The sequence below is a fragment of the Drosophila teissieri genome, chromosome 3R (genome assembly GCF_016746235.2).
Source record: "Drosophila teissieri strain GT53w chromosome 3R, Prin_Dtei_1.1, whole genome shotgun sequence".
Classification (NCBI taxonomy): domain Eukaryota; kingdom Metazoa; phylum Arthropoda; class Insecta; order Diptera; family Drosophilidae; genus Drosophila; species Drosophila teissieri.
The window spans coordinates 23,003,167-23,017,627 of record NC_053032.1 but is presented as its reverse complement, the minus strand read 5'-3'; the positions used below and the strand labels follow the sequence as shown (position 1 = coordinate 23,017,627).

General features: G+C 40.1%; 3 protein-coding genes across 6 annotated transcripts; all 3 read right to left on the bottom strand.

The window, feature by feature from the left end:
* Positions 1-146: 146 nt before the first annotated feature.
* LOC122620793 lies at positions 147-3,387 on the bottom strand. Of its 4 annotated transcripts, none has more exons than XM_043798417.1 (12): positions 3,343-3,387; positions 3,203-3,268; positions 2,770-3,127; positions 2,308-2,704; positions 1,958-2,250; positions 1,737-1,904; positions 1,597-1,680; positions 1,262-1,537; positions 944-1,200; positions 826-881; positions 377-761; positions 147-319 (listed from the first exon to the last, which is right to left on the bottom strand). In XM_043798417.1, exons 3-12 carry the CDS (start codon positions 3,010-3,012, stop codon positions 220-222), a joined length of 2,259 nt encoding a protein of 752 aa, XP_043654352.1. In that variant the 5' UTR covers positions 3,013-3,127; positions 3,203-3,268; positions 3,343-3,387; the 3' UTR covers positions 147-219. The 4 variants fall into 4 exon arrangements, with proteins under 4 accessions (XP_043654352.1, XP_043654353.1, XP_043654351.1 ...); XM_043798418.1 differs by lacking the exon at positions 3,343-3,387 and adding an exon at positions 3,327-3,339; XM_043798416.1 differs by having other exon boundaries at positions 3,203-3,352.
* A 503-nt stretch (positions 3,388-3,890) lies between these two features.
* LOC122619639 (tubulin polyglutamylase TTLL5) lies at positions 3,891-13,844 on the bottom strand. Its single transcript, XM_043796687.1, has 5 exons — positions 13,708-13,844; positions 6,936-6,981; positions 6,091-6,876; positions 5,816-6,029; positions 3,891-5,755 (listed from the first exon to the last, which is right to left on the bottom strand). Exons 2-5 carry the CDS (start codon positions 6,971-6,973, stop codon positions 4,040-4,042), a joined length of 2,754 nt encoding a protein of 917 aa, XP_043652622.1. The 5' UTR covers positions 6,974-6,981; positions 13,708-13,844; the 3' UTR covers positions 3,891-4,039.
* On the bottom strand, positions 8,364-13,843 carry LOC122619637. The gene is made up of 2 exons (XM_043796686.1): positions 13,708-13,843; positions 8,364-12,084 (listed from the first exon to the last, which is right to left on the bottom strand). The coding sequence occupies exon 2, from the start codon at positions 11,966-11,968 to the stop codon at positions 8,459-8,461; it is 3,510 nt and encodes a 1,169-aa protein (XP_043652621.1). The 5' UTR covers positions 11,969-12,084; positions 13,708-13,843; the 3' UTR covers positions 8,364-8,458.
* Positions 13,845-14,461: the final 617 nt, after the last annotated feature.

Below are 14,461 nucleotides of genomic sequence, written 5' to 3'. Positions count from 1 at the left end.
TTTTGAAAATAAGTTAGCGACTAACTTGATCACGTTTTCAAAATAAACTTGTATTTAAATATAAACCAACAATTTATTAACAGTATATTTATTGAAAATATACATTTTACATTTAAAATAGAAAACAATACTAGTAGGTAAGTCTCTAAAGCTACTAATTCTAAACTCAATTCGGATCGTAGACAAAGTAGATAGTCTAAGTTGACGGTGAAATCATATTTAAAGCACATTGCAGGTCTTCTGTACATTGATCATAGATCCCGATGGACATTTGAAAACTTCAGTCGCACTCCCGCCCTGGGCAACGAGCCAACCCAATCTGGAAACAGGGTAAACAATATTCAATTACTGCTCATTTTCATGTTTTGTAACTCACATATTATCGAATTCGGGAGCGTTGGTATCGATGCCCAAGTAGTTCGATTCAGCACAAAGTTCCTGGGCGGACACTAAAAAGAAGATTTGTGTGGGCGTTAGATTCAGGCCAGGCAGTCTGGCCATTCCCTTGATGGGACCAGTTAGGGAGAGCATTGAGTGGTATGATATCTGCATTCCTCCCGAGTGTATCAGTATGTCCATTCGGCTATAGTTCGAGAATATATTCACAGAATGTGGCACACAGCGCATCGCCTTCTCGTCGAACGACTTTGTGATGGATCGCAAAATCTCTTTGGCAATGGAAACACCAACAGAAGCATAGTGCAAATATGGAGGCAATACAGCATTGAAGTACGGTATGAGTATGACAGATAATGGGACAACTGCAAATATTTACAAACATATTTTAGTTTACTTGAAGTTATTGAAACTAGAATGTATACCGACCGATTGAATGGCTCAGCGTATCGTAAAATATGGTCGACACAATGGGGTATGCCCAACTGCAACGAAAGTTAAGTATGATTAGAAACTAACTAATCTAAATTTGTAGTAAATCACTTACGCATCATGGGAGCCTCCGTTCAAACTTATATCTTGTGGCTCCAGTTTGTTTTTCTTGTATATCTCCAGAATGTTTTGAAACCAGCACTCGGACGTAATATCCAGAGGTTGAAGACTCTTCAGTAGGTCCGTTGTGTTTGAGAATCCCTCCCAGGTCTGTGATTGGATCTTCAATGCCGATAGCTTCACTAGGGCAGCTCCTTTCAGAGAAGGTGCTCTCTTCAAGTGCGCTTTTAAGGACTTAAAAATTATCTCAGCCTGTAGGAAAAATGTATAAAAGATTAATCAATGTTTCAGCTTGAGCACGGATAGTAATTACTCGTTTTGTGGTGTCCTTTAGGTCTTCAGATGAGTGTTGAGCAATATAAAGGGCTGAGGACAATTCGGGCATGGCCCACATGGTAGATCGGGTGCAAACTTCAGGGCTTGGATGGTCCCGTGGCAATATTTGTAAAGCACTTAGCAATAACAGCGAATTATGTGCAACTCTAGTGGGGTACTTGGTGAGAAAGTATTCTAAGGCTTTCAGATAATCACTATTCCTAACAACGATGGGTCCGCTCCAGTTCTGTGGTATAAGCAATGTCCAATTTAACTGAAAATATATATATTTAATAGAATATATTTCATTAGCATTAAGATAGGTGTGCTTACAACTGGGTACAAGTCTTGTAGACTGGATACATTATATAAAACAGTGCTGTCCCAGAATCCTCGGCGAGAGTGCTCAACTTGGAGCTGTAAGACAAGTTCGAATGCTTCAATTCTATTATCTCTTTGGTATTAAAACTAACCTTGTTTAGGTCCTTTATAAATTCAAAAATGGTATCCTTCTCAGAGACCCTTTGAGCATACGACACGAAGTGGGGTAGGAAATTCTCGATTAGATCGGCTAACAGTTTTGGTAGCCCTTGTCGAATACGACTTGGCGGGGCTTTCGGACTCATCCAACGTATTTTTCGCTAAATGAATTTTCATATTATTGCCACTTCCATATAGAAGACCACCGACCTACCTCAAGAATAGTCGAGGAAGTGCTGGGTCCACTAATAATAAGTAGAATGTGCGGTCGTCTTCCGTAGCTGAGGTCATAATATAAGTCTACCAACGGACTGGGACCGAGATCATAGATCTTGGCTATTAAGGGTGCTATACTCGATGGTCCCACCGAACCAACAGGTAGATATCCGCCTAGGGAATCGAATATCCTGTGCATAACAGTTGAGTTGGTTGTCTGCTGCAAGCAGCTCTCGAACAAATTGTGCAATATACCAAAGCTGCCGTTCATAATCTTGTTCTGGAACAGATCTGCAAGATAATGCATATTTCATATCTGTAGTTCATGGAGAGAATGGTGTATCTTACAAAGCATTTGTGCATCGACGCTCTTCTGGGAGTTGCCCATTTCGATGAGGTTGGTTATATTTTTATTGGGCGTGTTGCGCCAACAGCTAAACTTCTTGAACTCCGTGCACGGATCCTTGTTCCAATTGAGCCTGGCCTGAATGCTGGAGGCCACCGCCTCGCAGATGGGATCGGAGCACTCGGGCGGTGTTGAAACGGCGGGCGAGCACCGATCTCCGTCCATGTAGCAATCTCTGGGCAGAGGCGAGGGTGCCGTGCTTATCAAAAATAATATGGGCGATGCCACCAGCAATGTGGTCACCAACAAGGTGGCGGATGTGATGGCCATTTTGTGCACTGCCGCCGAGGTGCGCAGCCAAATGCACGGGGCACAGCATATCCATCCTATGATGCTGTTCTGTAAATCGCATTCAAAATAGAATTAAACGTCGTGAATATCAAGCATACGCACTGTTGCCCCACCTTATTATATCGCGTATTGAAGTTTTCGATGTTCGCGCTGTCGATCATTTCGATCTCATCGGATTTGCCCATCTGCTTGGAGCCAACGGGCGTCTTGAAGGACAACTGCTTCTGGAGCAGCGAGGCGCTACTCCCTCCGGATGGATTGGCGGTCGTAATAAGATTCCGGCCATGACCGTTGTTGCCCAAGCCGGCAACGCCGTTCTTTCGAAAAACATTACGTGCACTGGAATCAGCTGTCATTGTTTGGTTTTGACTCTGAAAAAGTTATTACTTTCGGCTGATTCGCTGCTGGGCATAAGTTTTCACGCATTTACATCAATTTGTACTGCGGGTGTTCGGTGACTTGTGATAAGCACTGCGCACCCAAAGGGTTCGAAAGATATAGTCATTTATTGACGGGGTTACTAATCAATATCAATTGCTTGCTCACCGCACATTTGCCTCCAGAGACCTATATACAGGGATGAGCTATGCACTCGATCAACAATTGGCGCACCTACATGTGTAGTTCAAGAATCAAGGGAATATAACTATATTTATCCGATTAAATTTACTTAAGAATATAATCACTTTTCTGCCAAAAAAGGAAATGACCACTGGCAACTCTCGGTTGTGCTCGGAAAAGCTCCAGCAGGAGCTTTCGAAGCATCTGGGGTTCCTGCGAAAGCTTTTCCATATTTGTACATATGTCCATTTGGCATTTTGGAGCACTTTTCGGTGGGGGAGGAAGTACCCCGACTATTATGTTAGTGTTTGTTACTAAGCGATGCCCAAACAAAGTGCTCCAAATAAGTTTTATGCGCCACATTCCATTCTCAACACTCTTTCCATCGCCACCTGTTGTCAAGTTGTGGTACTCAACATAGAAAAACTGAATAGTCCATTTGAAAAAACCATCACACAAAAATTAAATTATTTAAACAAAAACTCAGTTGCTTAGTTTTGTGCATTTCACATTTTATTTTCGAAGTATCGATTTCATATATCTTTGGCGTAGAATGTATATTATATTTTTAAAGCTATGAGTTGTGTAGGCAGAAAAATTTGACCTTTTTTTAAATATATAAAAGCTATTTCATTTTTAATAAAGCGTTTCAAAAATTACATTTACGTAATCGTTGTTTATCGATAAATATTTATTTGTGTAAGCCTCTGCCTTAATGCGAAAATTTGAATACAAAAATAATTAGACTTACTACATAGGATGACTGGACAAAAGCTTGACAAATTAGCTATTTAGATTTATAACTCGCATCGATTTCGGGCCTCATAGAAATATCTTCTCCTTGTCGAAGCTCTTGAAGTAACCATCGTATTTGCTGAGTTCCCTGTTAATGCCAGTGGAGGACACCATGGAGGGGAGGGCTCGCAAAAAGCCGTGCAATCCAGACGGAATGGGGGGAGTGGGTGGCACTGACAGTCCACATCGGTTGTACAGGAAGGGCATGATTCCGGTTACGTTGGTGTGAAGTGTCAGCACTGCCTCCAAATCGGACTCTTGGGCGTGCATTAAGAACTGATTGTAGGCACTGGATGGTATCATTCCGAAGTGATCGAACGAGTCCACGTAGGCCTCTGTATCTCGTTTGTAGTTCTCCAGGAAGTCACCCAGAAGTTTCGCCACCATCGCCGATCGGGCTTTGCTGGCCACCTTGATGTTTTGCATATTTCGGAACATGACGGGCGGCTTAATAGACCCGCCGAACTTGTTCAGAAACTTAAGTATTATTTTCTCGTGATTGTCTTTGGGATCTTCGGTAAGCCGCCGTAGAACCGATTCCAAGTAAATGCTGAACGTTTGTCGCGCTTGAAATGGCGTCAGCTCTGATCCATTGGATATTTTCTTTAGCATCACCTTCCGTAACCGTCTCCCCTCCACTTCGCACTTCTCAACTGTTGGCTTCTTGACAAATGGAATTTCCGAATCGGTTTCTAAGGCCCTTTCGTATTGCCAAATCCGGTCAGCTTCAGAATTGTCCTCCTGCTTTTGCCGGCCATCCTTGGAGTATAAGTTTTGGTGAAGCATCTGGTTGTAGTTGTGCTGAATAATCGGCGTTTGGAATGTCTGACTTTGCACATTCGGTGTGGAAATTGGAATGCCATTAGCGGAATCAAGGAAATTACCATACCGCTGCATTGAGTCATCCGTAGGAAAGATGCGTACGAATCCTCCACGACGAGAATACTGTAGGCGTGCATTGCGCAATATGCGCTGCTCTTCGCCGGTTAGATTAAGATTAATGGCAGGTCCTTTTTTCTTTGACTTTTTTGTCTTTTGCGAGGCACAGGGAAAAGTGGCTTGCCTTTGGCAGCTTGAGCTGCGGAAACGTGACCATTTCTGGTCATAATGAGATCTCATTTCTGGACTATAGGCTGGAATGCCCACACACGTCAATAGGTCTGCCATCAGGCATGACTTCACCTTGGTGTCCAAAGGACTATCCACACCCATTGACGGCGACAGGTTGATTTCCAGTAGCCATGGCTTTAGTGCGTTGTCTATTAATATATCAAATCCATACAGCTCAAAGCAGTTATTTCCGTTGGGAACGAACATTCTGCAGGCCGAAATAATGGATTGAGCACAGGCTAGCACTGCTTTTATAATTAAATCTTCAATATTCAGCATTAGCTGACGTGTATCACAACTCTGGAGTTTCAGGTGCCTTAAGAGAGCAGACAACGTCCACTTATGGCCTACATCCTCATCCTGAGCATCGGAGCTCCTTATGTAATCAGAATGGTATTTGTTAATGCTGTAATTGCAGAGGTGCATGCACGGGTTCCACAGGTTATCGGCATGTCTGTCGTACTTGACTGTGGCCAACCTCACAATGCCCTCTTCATATAAATAAATAATTAGGGGATCGAAGGACGTCACTAGGACGTATACCCTCAAATCACATTTGTGACCATCAATGCACAGCGGATCCACTATATATTTCGACACCACCGCCTGTTCATCTTGAGGTATTTGATCGGGCTAAAAGCAAACGCATATATTCGTTACATTAAAATTGTAAAATGACGTCTTTATAGTTACCGAATTAACAATAAATATTCCCCTTCCTCGACTGGAGGCCGCTGGCTTAACTATCCATGGTCCGCGATGCTTGTTATGGGCTACTACCAAATCCCGGGATTCGATCGGCAGAACGAATGTTTGTGGCACAATGTCAAAATGCTTCATACCCCGTAGATGTTGCATGCGTTCGATGTTTTTATATAGTCTATCCTTACGGGTCATTTCGTAGGATCTGAGCATATAAAATAAATTTATTCAATCCAGTTAAATACTTAAGCACAAAAATGACTCACCTTGGGAAATGATTAACCCGCTGATACGGCGCCAAATTTCTAACAATATCTAATTTCATATGAACACCCGTCCAGAGTAAATTAAAGTTATTATTTTCACCCTGAACTTCTGTAAGGCCATGGACATTAAAGAGCTTTCTAAGCAACTTGGTTTCCGTTTGATGGAATTTGTAGGTAATTTTTAGTTTAGAGGCAGGCATGTTAGTCCCACTTTCATCATCATCTTCGCTTGTCACCTCCGGATCTTCTTCGCTTACTACAGTATTTGAAATTGATTTGGCAGGTGCTGTGGATTCGTATCCACTCTCCTTCGATAAGTCGGCAGCTAGTTTAATATTAATGTTATTCTGACTGGTTTTAAGTACACGCGATTTGTTTTCACTACTACTTGCAGGCTCTTCACCTTCACTTGAAATGGACGTATCACTCGAGGAATATCGGTTAAGTATCTTCTTAAAAGGGCTAGAAAAAGTTAATTTATCCGATTTATCACATTGTTGCGGTTTTTTCAATAAGAATATCTTTTGTTGCGTTGAACCGCTAAGAGAATCCTTACTACTCGGTTCTGAAGAAGTGGATTCTTTTTGCTCCAGTTTTTCTTGGCATTCAACGGCCTCTTCCTCATTATCCTTCGTGTCCGTTAACACTTGTGCAGAGGACTTTTCAGACAATGTTTTCCGGATTTTCGGATTGAGAATATTCGTTCTAAACACCAAAACTGCTTCTCGCGAACCAAGCTTTCCACTCGTAATCCAATCATCTTCTTTTTGGTAATCAAAGCTGATTCTGCAATAAAAATCCAAAATATATTACTAAATGATTATTTAAAGCTGTTGATAACTTACGAAGAATTTGTGAGAGCTTCACACAATGAAGAAGGCATAACGACTTCTGAAATAGTAGAATGTAAAATTATAAGTTAATATACCGATGAATGTTTTAAGAGAATTTGATATACTCGTATTTTAGGAGATGACTAAGCTGGTTTTAAATTAACAATTTATTTAAATTGAATAACAATTAAATATATGAAAAAATATCCTTGGAAATACTAAGGCGGACAGACACCTCGTATAAAATTTATATATCACCACAAATATCATAAAATAATTGCAATAAGATAATCGCACTATCATCAAAAGCTATATTTCGCTTGGCTTTTTCGATTTATGTTTATCAAGATTAAACAAAAACTTAAGCAAAACCCTCTTCAAAAGTACAAAAAAAAACTGAAAACAATTTAAATTATCATTTGCCAGTCATATACTCGATTTTGTATGGCACAGGAAATAGAAAATGCCATATCTAATCATCAACCGACAACCTCAAATAAAAATTTGCATTGTTTCCAGAGGTTTTTTACGTTAATTACATTACAAATTAAACAAATTTGTATGTCAAGTTCGCTAGAGGTATATTCATTAGAATTTTTAAAAGGTGTTGTAATTACTTTAGAATTATTTCGTACCTTTTTTAACAACGTAGAGTACCAGATGGTTTGTATGGCCTATTTAAAGAAGATTGATCTAATTATAACTACTGATAGCTATTCGGCGTGAACAAAATTACGGATTTCCAGCGATTTCCATTTGTTTTTGGGCGATAATTTTCCAGCGACGAGATAAAAAGCTATCATGGTCTTAGTTTTGGAAGTGTATAGCTTCCTAATTACGGAAGTTTATCAATCGAAGTGTTCATCGTCATCCGTTCAGCATATTTTTAGGTTCTATATCCATTAACCTATTGGGTGAAACGTGCTGGTATGGCATTCATCCTGATGTGCGAAATATATTGTATGATCCACAGATGATCCATGCGCTGTACGTTTGTGCTTACTATTCTATTATAACAAAGAAGACCTCTCCACCAGACACACAGTTCTAATTTATCATCCTTTCCATTAAACTGGACGTGACTTAGGAAAATGTGTAATCTGGTTTCGAGGTAATCAGAATATTCTATTGAAGTTTTGTAGTATACAAGTGTTTTTAATTGTTTAAAATTCCATATTATTTAATTTTTATAATTGCCGAATATACAATTTATTTTATGAAAGTAATGTATATACACACTATACAGAAACGTGTGCAATAAAAACTAATTATAAAAAGTTATCGATATTATATTTAAAAAAGAATCACATCAACCTGATAACTAGTTTAGTAACTTAACTAACTTCTTCCTGTTCTAGAATAATTAACAACAACTGATTACCATTATAAAATCGATTTATTTACATTTAAGTTACATTCTTCAAATGTTGTACAAATTTTCAATGAATGTAGCTAATTTGAAAATGTTGTGATTACATCATTGTGTGTTTAATGTAAGTATTCGTTATCAATCTATCCGCATTACGTACTATCAACTAAAAATTAGGATTCCTCCGGTTAAGGTTGTTATAAGATGGATTCAAGTTGGTGTTGAAGTTGAAGAGTGACGACGTAGTCAGATCGTTTCGCAAAACGCTGCTCGGGTTGATTGCCGGTAGTGCAGAGCCGAATTGACTATTATATCCGCCGGATACGCCGGATCCGCCAAATCCACGATCAGTCGGATACGCGTTCGAGTTAAAGGTGTTAGCTAAGTTAGTGCTTTGTTGGTTGTTAAAGCGAGCCACATTTCCGGAGTAGTTTTGACCAGTATACATACTGGTCGGATTGTTAGGTTGCTTTGCATTGCTCGCAATGTCTAAATTTCTAGATGTATGTTGTGTCAACAGGTTACCATTGTTATTGGAATTTGGAATCAAGTTAGTGGAAGTGCTGGGAACTGTATTCAAGGAACTGCCAGAGGTGGGCAACTCCTGGCGTTTCTTTTGCTCAATCATCGTATAAACTTGAAGTATCTTCTGAAGTTCCTCTCGGTTAATTGATGTTTTTCCTTGGGACACCAATGAAGAAGCCAGTTTGGCCGCAAGCTCAGTTTTATCTAATGGCTTATCAGGGCTATGCTGTGATTTGTTGGCCATCTCTGGTTTCTCAACGCGCTGAACGTTATCTTTGGAATTGTTAATTTTACTGGCACTTTGAAGCAACAGTTCGGTGTCATTGATAGCTCTTTTCAACGCCCTTTCTTTAGCGGGATCATAAATTTGGGAGATCAAGAGACCCGTAAACTTTTCTTTAACGGTCTCCAAAATAGCACAGTTTTCGGCTGTTAAAATTGAAGCGTGGACCTTTTCCGGATAAATCTTTTGCGTTTGCAGGGCTTTCACTAGCATGTCGGTAACAAAAGGACCCAAACTTCCCAGGTAATTCTCCAGAGCGGTTAAAAGACGTAGGACATGGATCACATTCGGTGGCTCCACAACCGGAGGCTCCACATTAACCGACATTTTCTGCGGTTCATTTCTAGGCTCCGGTTTGCGCAAATCGGGCTCATCTGTTTTGCCCAAATGAACGTGATACTTTTCGTCGGCCAATTCGTTATTGGTCATTGGCAAACACAGCCGTTCGCGGCATTTTATTTTAATGTTTTCAATATCTTGATTGTACAATTCTTCGATGCGAGCATTAAAGAAGTGAATCCACTCGTTTTGAAAGTTGTACGTGCGATGATTAATGCCAGCCTGTATAAGTTCATCCTTGCGGCGCTTCCAAAACATTTGCCACTCAGCCTGATAGTTTGGATGCTGTTCGGGATCAGATTTGTATGTGTCGAAGGACACATTTAGCTCACGCACCTTAAGGTCCACCATGTGGCGGTACGCCTGCCACAGATCACCATCGCGCAAAGGCGACACTGATCTGCGCTCCACATTCCAGTGCCTTTTGTGGACGACTCTCTTCCTTTGATCGGGCGAGATGGATCTGGAGCGGTTTCGCTTTGGATTGCGCGACTTCTGGGCATCGCCCGAACTATGTCTGGTGGTGTCCCTGAGAAAGTTGTCGACCATTCGCTTGTGCGTTTCGTCGTCAATGGGCGGTTCTGTATTCTTTTCGGGCACGTTCTGATAGCCCACATAATGCGGTACGTATGGAGGGACGTAGTAAGGATTCGGATTTTCAACGTTCATCAAGGGCTGAACGTTGTTCCTAACCTTCTTGATCAACTCATCCACCTCTTTGGCATCAACGACGTGGGTGAACGAGGGCCCAATCTTTTCCGACGAGTGCTTTCTATTATACACCTGGGAGAACAAACTCTGGCGATCTTTGGAATATACATGGTCATAGCACAGATGGGCGGATTTTCGACCATGATGCGTTTCAATGGCATGCGCAAGCTTATCGAAAATGGGCATCATTATTTTGCACACCTCGCTCTCCGGTACTTGGGACACATACTGACGGTAGAGACGCATTGCCGTTGGGAAATGCTTGTCAAAATACTTTAAACGGTGGTTATAGCCCAGCAAATGGTTGTGCATCGATTGCTCATCGGCAGTGATCTCGCATAGGCAACATTGGTATCTGGCATTCTTATCAGCCAAGTTTCTAACTATTTTCAAAACGTACTCCACTCCAACGAGACCCATAACATGATTCTGGCTCATGGACTCAAATGTGCCACCAGGCTTGGCTGCTGGGTAATCCTTGGGAGCAACGTAGGTAGGCTTTACTACCTTATTGATAGTGGTTGGGCGCTTGGGGGGAGCAGTAATATTGGTTGGCTTCTTGACCGCAATAGTGGAGTTCGGGGTTGTTGTTTGAACTGGTATGGGGTTTTTCGGTGTTTCTGGCGGCTTAGCAGCCTCTTTTGGCGGTTCGTCAATAATTATGACATCGTTCTCGGGCTCTGGTGTAGAGTTGATAAGCTTGGCCAGCGGAACACAAGATATTTTCGTGGCAAGCGGATTTTTGACTATATCTGGATTATTTGTCTTGTTATTCGATTTAGCATTCTGCACAGCTTTGGTCGCCTGTGGCGTTGCTTGCGTCTGTGCGGGATTTCGAACAGGTGGTTTTGTTTGCGCTTGTGATTGTTTTTGGGTCTGAACATTCGCTGGCTGCTGGGAAGTAGTATTGCCTACAATGGTTTTTGGAGCAGGACCCCTAGAATTCTGGGATGCGTTCGCTGTAGCCGCTGCAGGCTGTGGAGCCTTTTTATTAGCAGTGTTAGTGGCGTTGGCCGCATTCATATTTGCCTTCTTCGCTTGAATATTTCCCGGGTTCGGGTTGGGTCTTTTCTGTGCGGTTGCACCAATAACAGTGATATTCTTTTGTACGGGTGTATTATTCCCTGTATTTTTTTTAATAGGTGCATTATTTTGAGATGTATTCTTTAGATTGGGTGCATTGTTTACTGGAACATTCTTTTGAATGTTTGAATTAGTGCCCTGAATATTCTTTTGAATGTTTGGATTATTGCCCTGAATATTCTTTGCAGTAGTTTGATTATTTGCCGCAATGTTTTGCGTGCTAACGCCAATGGCTGGAGTTTTCTTTTGAATCGGCTGTGCTTTTGCCACTTCATTTCCAGCTGCCTGCTTAACAACGGTGGTGTTTGTATTAGTATTATTTTTGTTTGGTGCATTTTTGTTTGGAGTAGGCAAATTTTTTACAACAGGAGAGGTGCTGTTTTTGTTATTATTTGCAGTGGTGTTGGGACCCTTTTTTACGGGTGCTGAACCTGGTTTTTGTGAAGCTCCAATGGGCTTGATTCTGAATTGCAATTGCTGTTCAGCTGTCATTGCAGCGTTATGTTTTTTGCCACTTAGATGGCCAAACAAATTCTTGTCGCCGAATTGGACAACATGGCAAATATTACAATTGTATTTCCGAAGCGGGGGTGATGGCGTTATCAATGTTTCCCATTTGCTTGTTGGATTGAGACGAAACTCAAATTGTAATATTTCCTCCAATGATATTGTTGACAACATATCAAGAAATTTTGACCCATCCATGGGTTTGTTTTCAATGTTTTTGGTATTCATTTTGTGGTTGTAATACCCTTAAACATCAATTAATTTTCATGTGGCTCGGAGAAAATGGATTTTTCTTTCGGTTTGATACAAATTTGATTTTTCTTTTGATTTCAGATATTGTGATGCTATAAAATTGAAGGAAAAAATGTTTTTTATATAGAATTTAAGCAGTAATAACAAAAAAATAGTCTTACACTAATAAGCAGAATTTCTATTGATCTACGAAACTTAGTACTTCTTAGACTAAAGCAACCATTTCGATTTCAAATCGTCGTTAAAATTTAGGAATATGCGATTGCATTTATAGAAATCAAACAATCCAGGCCTTTCAAGACGACTATACCTTTCGATTGTTTCAAAATATAGACAACTAAATAGCGTAATAACATTGTAGCAATATAGTTCTATGACTACATATGCTTAAATTATGAGCCAGCAATACAACACTTATCATAGCTAGTGGAACTTATTGGAATACAATGACAGCTCCGTATCGCGGTTATGAAAAGCATTGGATTTAATTGAAGCATTACGTATTTACAGAGGGGGGTGTATGTTGACTTTGCTTGAATTAAACATACTATGCGGGGGTATAGTCCTAGCACATCTAACTTCAAAAAAAAGGTCTTGATATTTGCTGCTTGTTAAAGCAGCAAAAGGTTACTTTCAGCCAAATTTGGCGTAATTTAGTAGATGACGAGCCACATTTACATTCGTTAAATGAATATAAGTAAGCATAGTAAGTCCTAATAGATTACTATCTTTGCTGAATACAATCTGGAACCAAACATTAAATGTTTGATATTGAAAATGATTTGTGATTTCAGCGTAATGGTTAATTCGTATCTTGATTCCACTTTCGTAGAAAGTTGAAATCTACAATGATATTAGTGCAATGCTTTGAGCTCATAAATAACACATATTAAGTGAAACCTCTTTGCATTTGTATTCAAATACAAATTCCTTAAAAAGTATCTGTCGAATTGGCAAATTTATTGCTGACGGTTGAGATTATTCAAGTAATTCTGCAAGCAAGTGATTTTTTTGCTGAGTAGAAGTGTTTATGTGAATGCGTCCTTCTTTTTCAGCTTGAAAATCCAAGATCCATTTTTCATTGCTACCAAAGAGTATGAAATGTTTCACATCACTTGTTTCCATTTTCAATATGCCACCATATAAGGAACATACCTATTGAGGGTGCAAAAATAACTGTTAGGCCAGACGTTATCTATGAGAAGGGGTAGGAACCACCCCTGGAAAAACTCGGAATAGAAACCAAAAGTCGACATATGCATATAAGCATTTGGAGCCCCATTGCCTGACCGAATATGATAATATTGTCGATTTCCGTGCGACAGAACTCCAAAAAAGGTGAAACAAAAAAGTTCGAAAATGACATCACGATATTTTTGCCAAGTTTTTAAAGCAAATTGGTTTTTTTTTACTTAAAAACTTTTGGGGTGTTATAGAAACACGCCTGCCAAATGCAGTTTTGCGCATTTGAAGAGGTCAAGGTAAAATCCAAATACAGAACAGTAGAAACCCAAAGCTCCAAAACAACAAAAAAAAAATCACAAAAACTGCATATAGCAGGCGAAGATATTGATTTTTTTGTTTATGCATGTCCCGCGCTCACATGAGGAAATGGGGAAACCAACTGGAACACACGCACTTAGACTTAGTCTTATGAATAACTTATGAATATCGGAACGGATGTGTGTGGATTGCATTCTTATTTGGGGACTCACCGGCGAAACGCAAACGCGGCCCTGTTACCACTTGCGAATACTTTGGGGGCCCGTTGGACGTGAATGTGGATGGGGGCTAATGGGTGCTCGAGATCCCTCTCCTCTTCTTCGCTTCCAATATTCCAATTCGCTGACAGTCGCTCCTTCGCTCGTCTGCTCTCTCGCGGTTCGGTACGCAATGGCCACAATTCACGAAGTACTCGCTTTCGATTACAAGGACAATTTGCTTTTACTTGAATTTATTACTTGCATCAGGCCGAAGAGGACAGAGAATTTCGATGGCAACGCATCAAAGAAACAAATGTCACATTTGTCTCTACGGGCCCAAAAGTTGTTCTCGTTATGGCGATGGGCCGACTGCTAGAGCTGGACAAAACGTCGGCTTGCAATCGATACATCTATCGAGCACATTTCGGTATTTTAATGCGATATGATCAGGGGTTCAATAATATATTCATTTTGTATTGCATTTCAATAAAAAGAAAATTAAAATCTAATGTGTCATCAATTGAATTATTTAAAATATCAAATCTTTATTTTAAAGCAATAACTGATGGTCATATTTTACGTGAAATAAAAACAATCGTTAATTACTAACAGTATTTATTTCCCGTTACTGACAATGTGGTATCTATCGGTTATCAATTTAAATTAATATTACGTTTTATTAAAAAATTTCTACACCGCTAAGCATAATTTTAATTTAAAGGATAATTTCAATTTACAAATCTTTATAAATTAATTTAAACATACA

What these genes read in the sequence shown, in the direction of transcription:
- LOC122619639 (XM_043796687.1), bottom strand. Translation starts at nt 6,973, where the DNA reads ATGCCTTCTTCATTGTGTGAAGCTCTCACAAATTCTTC. An exon ending in GAAGCTCTCACAAATTCTTC is followed by an intron (nt 6,877 to 6,935) that starts GTAAGTTATCAA and finishes TTTTTATTGCAG; the next exon opens with AATCAGCTTTGATTACCAAA. An exon ending in CGGGTTAATCATTTCCCAAG is followed by an intron (nt 6,030 to 6,090) that starts GTGAGTCATTTT and finishes TTATATGCTCAG; the next exon opens with ATCCTACGAAATGACCCGTA.
- LOC122619637 (XM_043796686.1), bottom strand. Translation starts at nt 11,968, where the DNA reads ATGAATACCAAAAACATTGAAAACAAACCCATGGATGGGTCAAAATTT.
- LOC122620793 (XM_043798417.1), bottom strand. Translation starts at nt 3,012, where the DNA reads ATGACAGCTGATTCCAGTGCACGTAATGTTTTTCGAAAGAACGGCGTT. An exon ending in CTTCCTCGACTATTCTTGAG is followed by an intron (nt 1,905 to 1,957) that starts GTAGGTCGGTGG and finishes AAATTCATTTAG; the next exon opens with CGAAAAATACGTTGGATGAG. An exon ending in TACAAGACTTGTACCCAGTT is followed by an intron (nt 1,538 to 1,596) that starts GTAAGCACACCT and finishes ATATATTTTCAG; the next exon opens with TTAAATTGGACATTGCTTAT.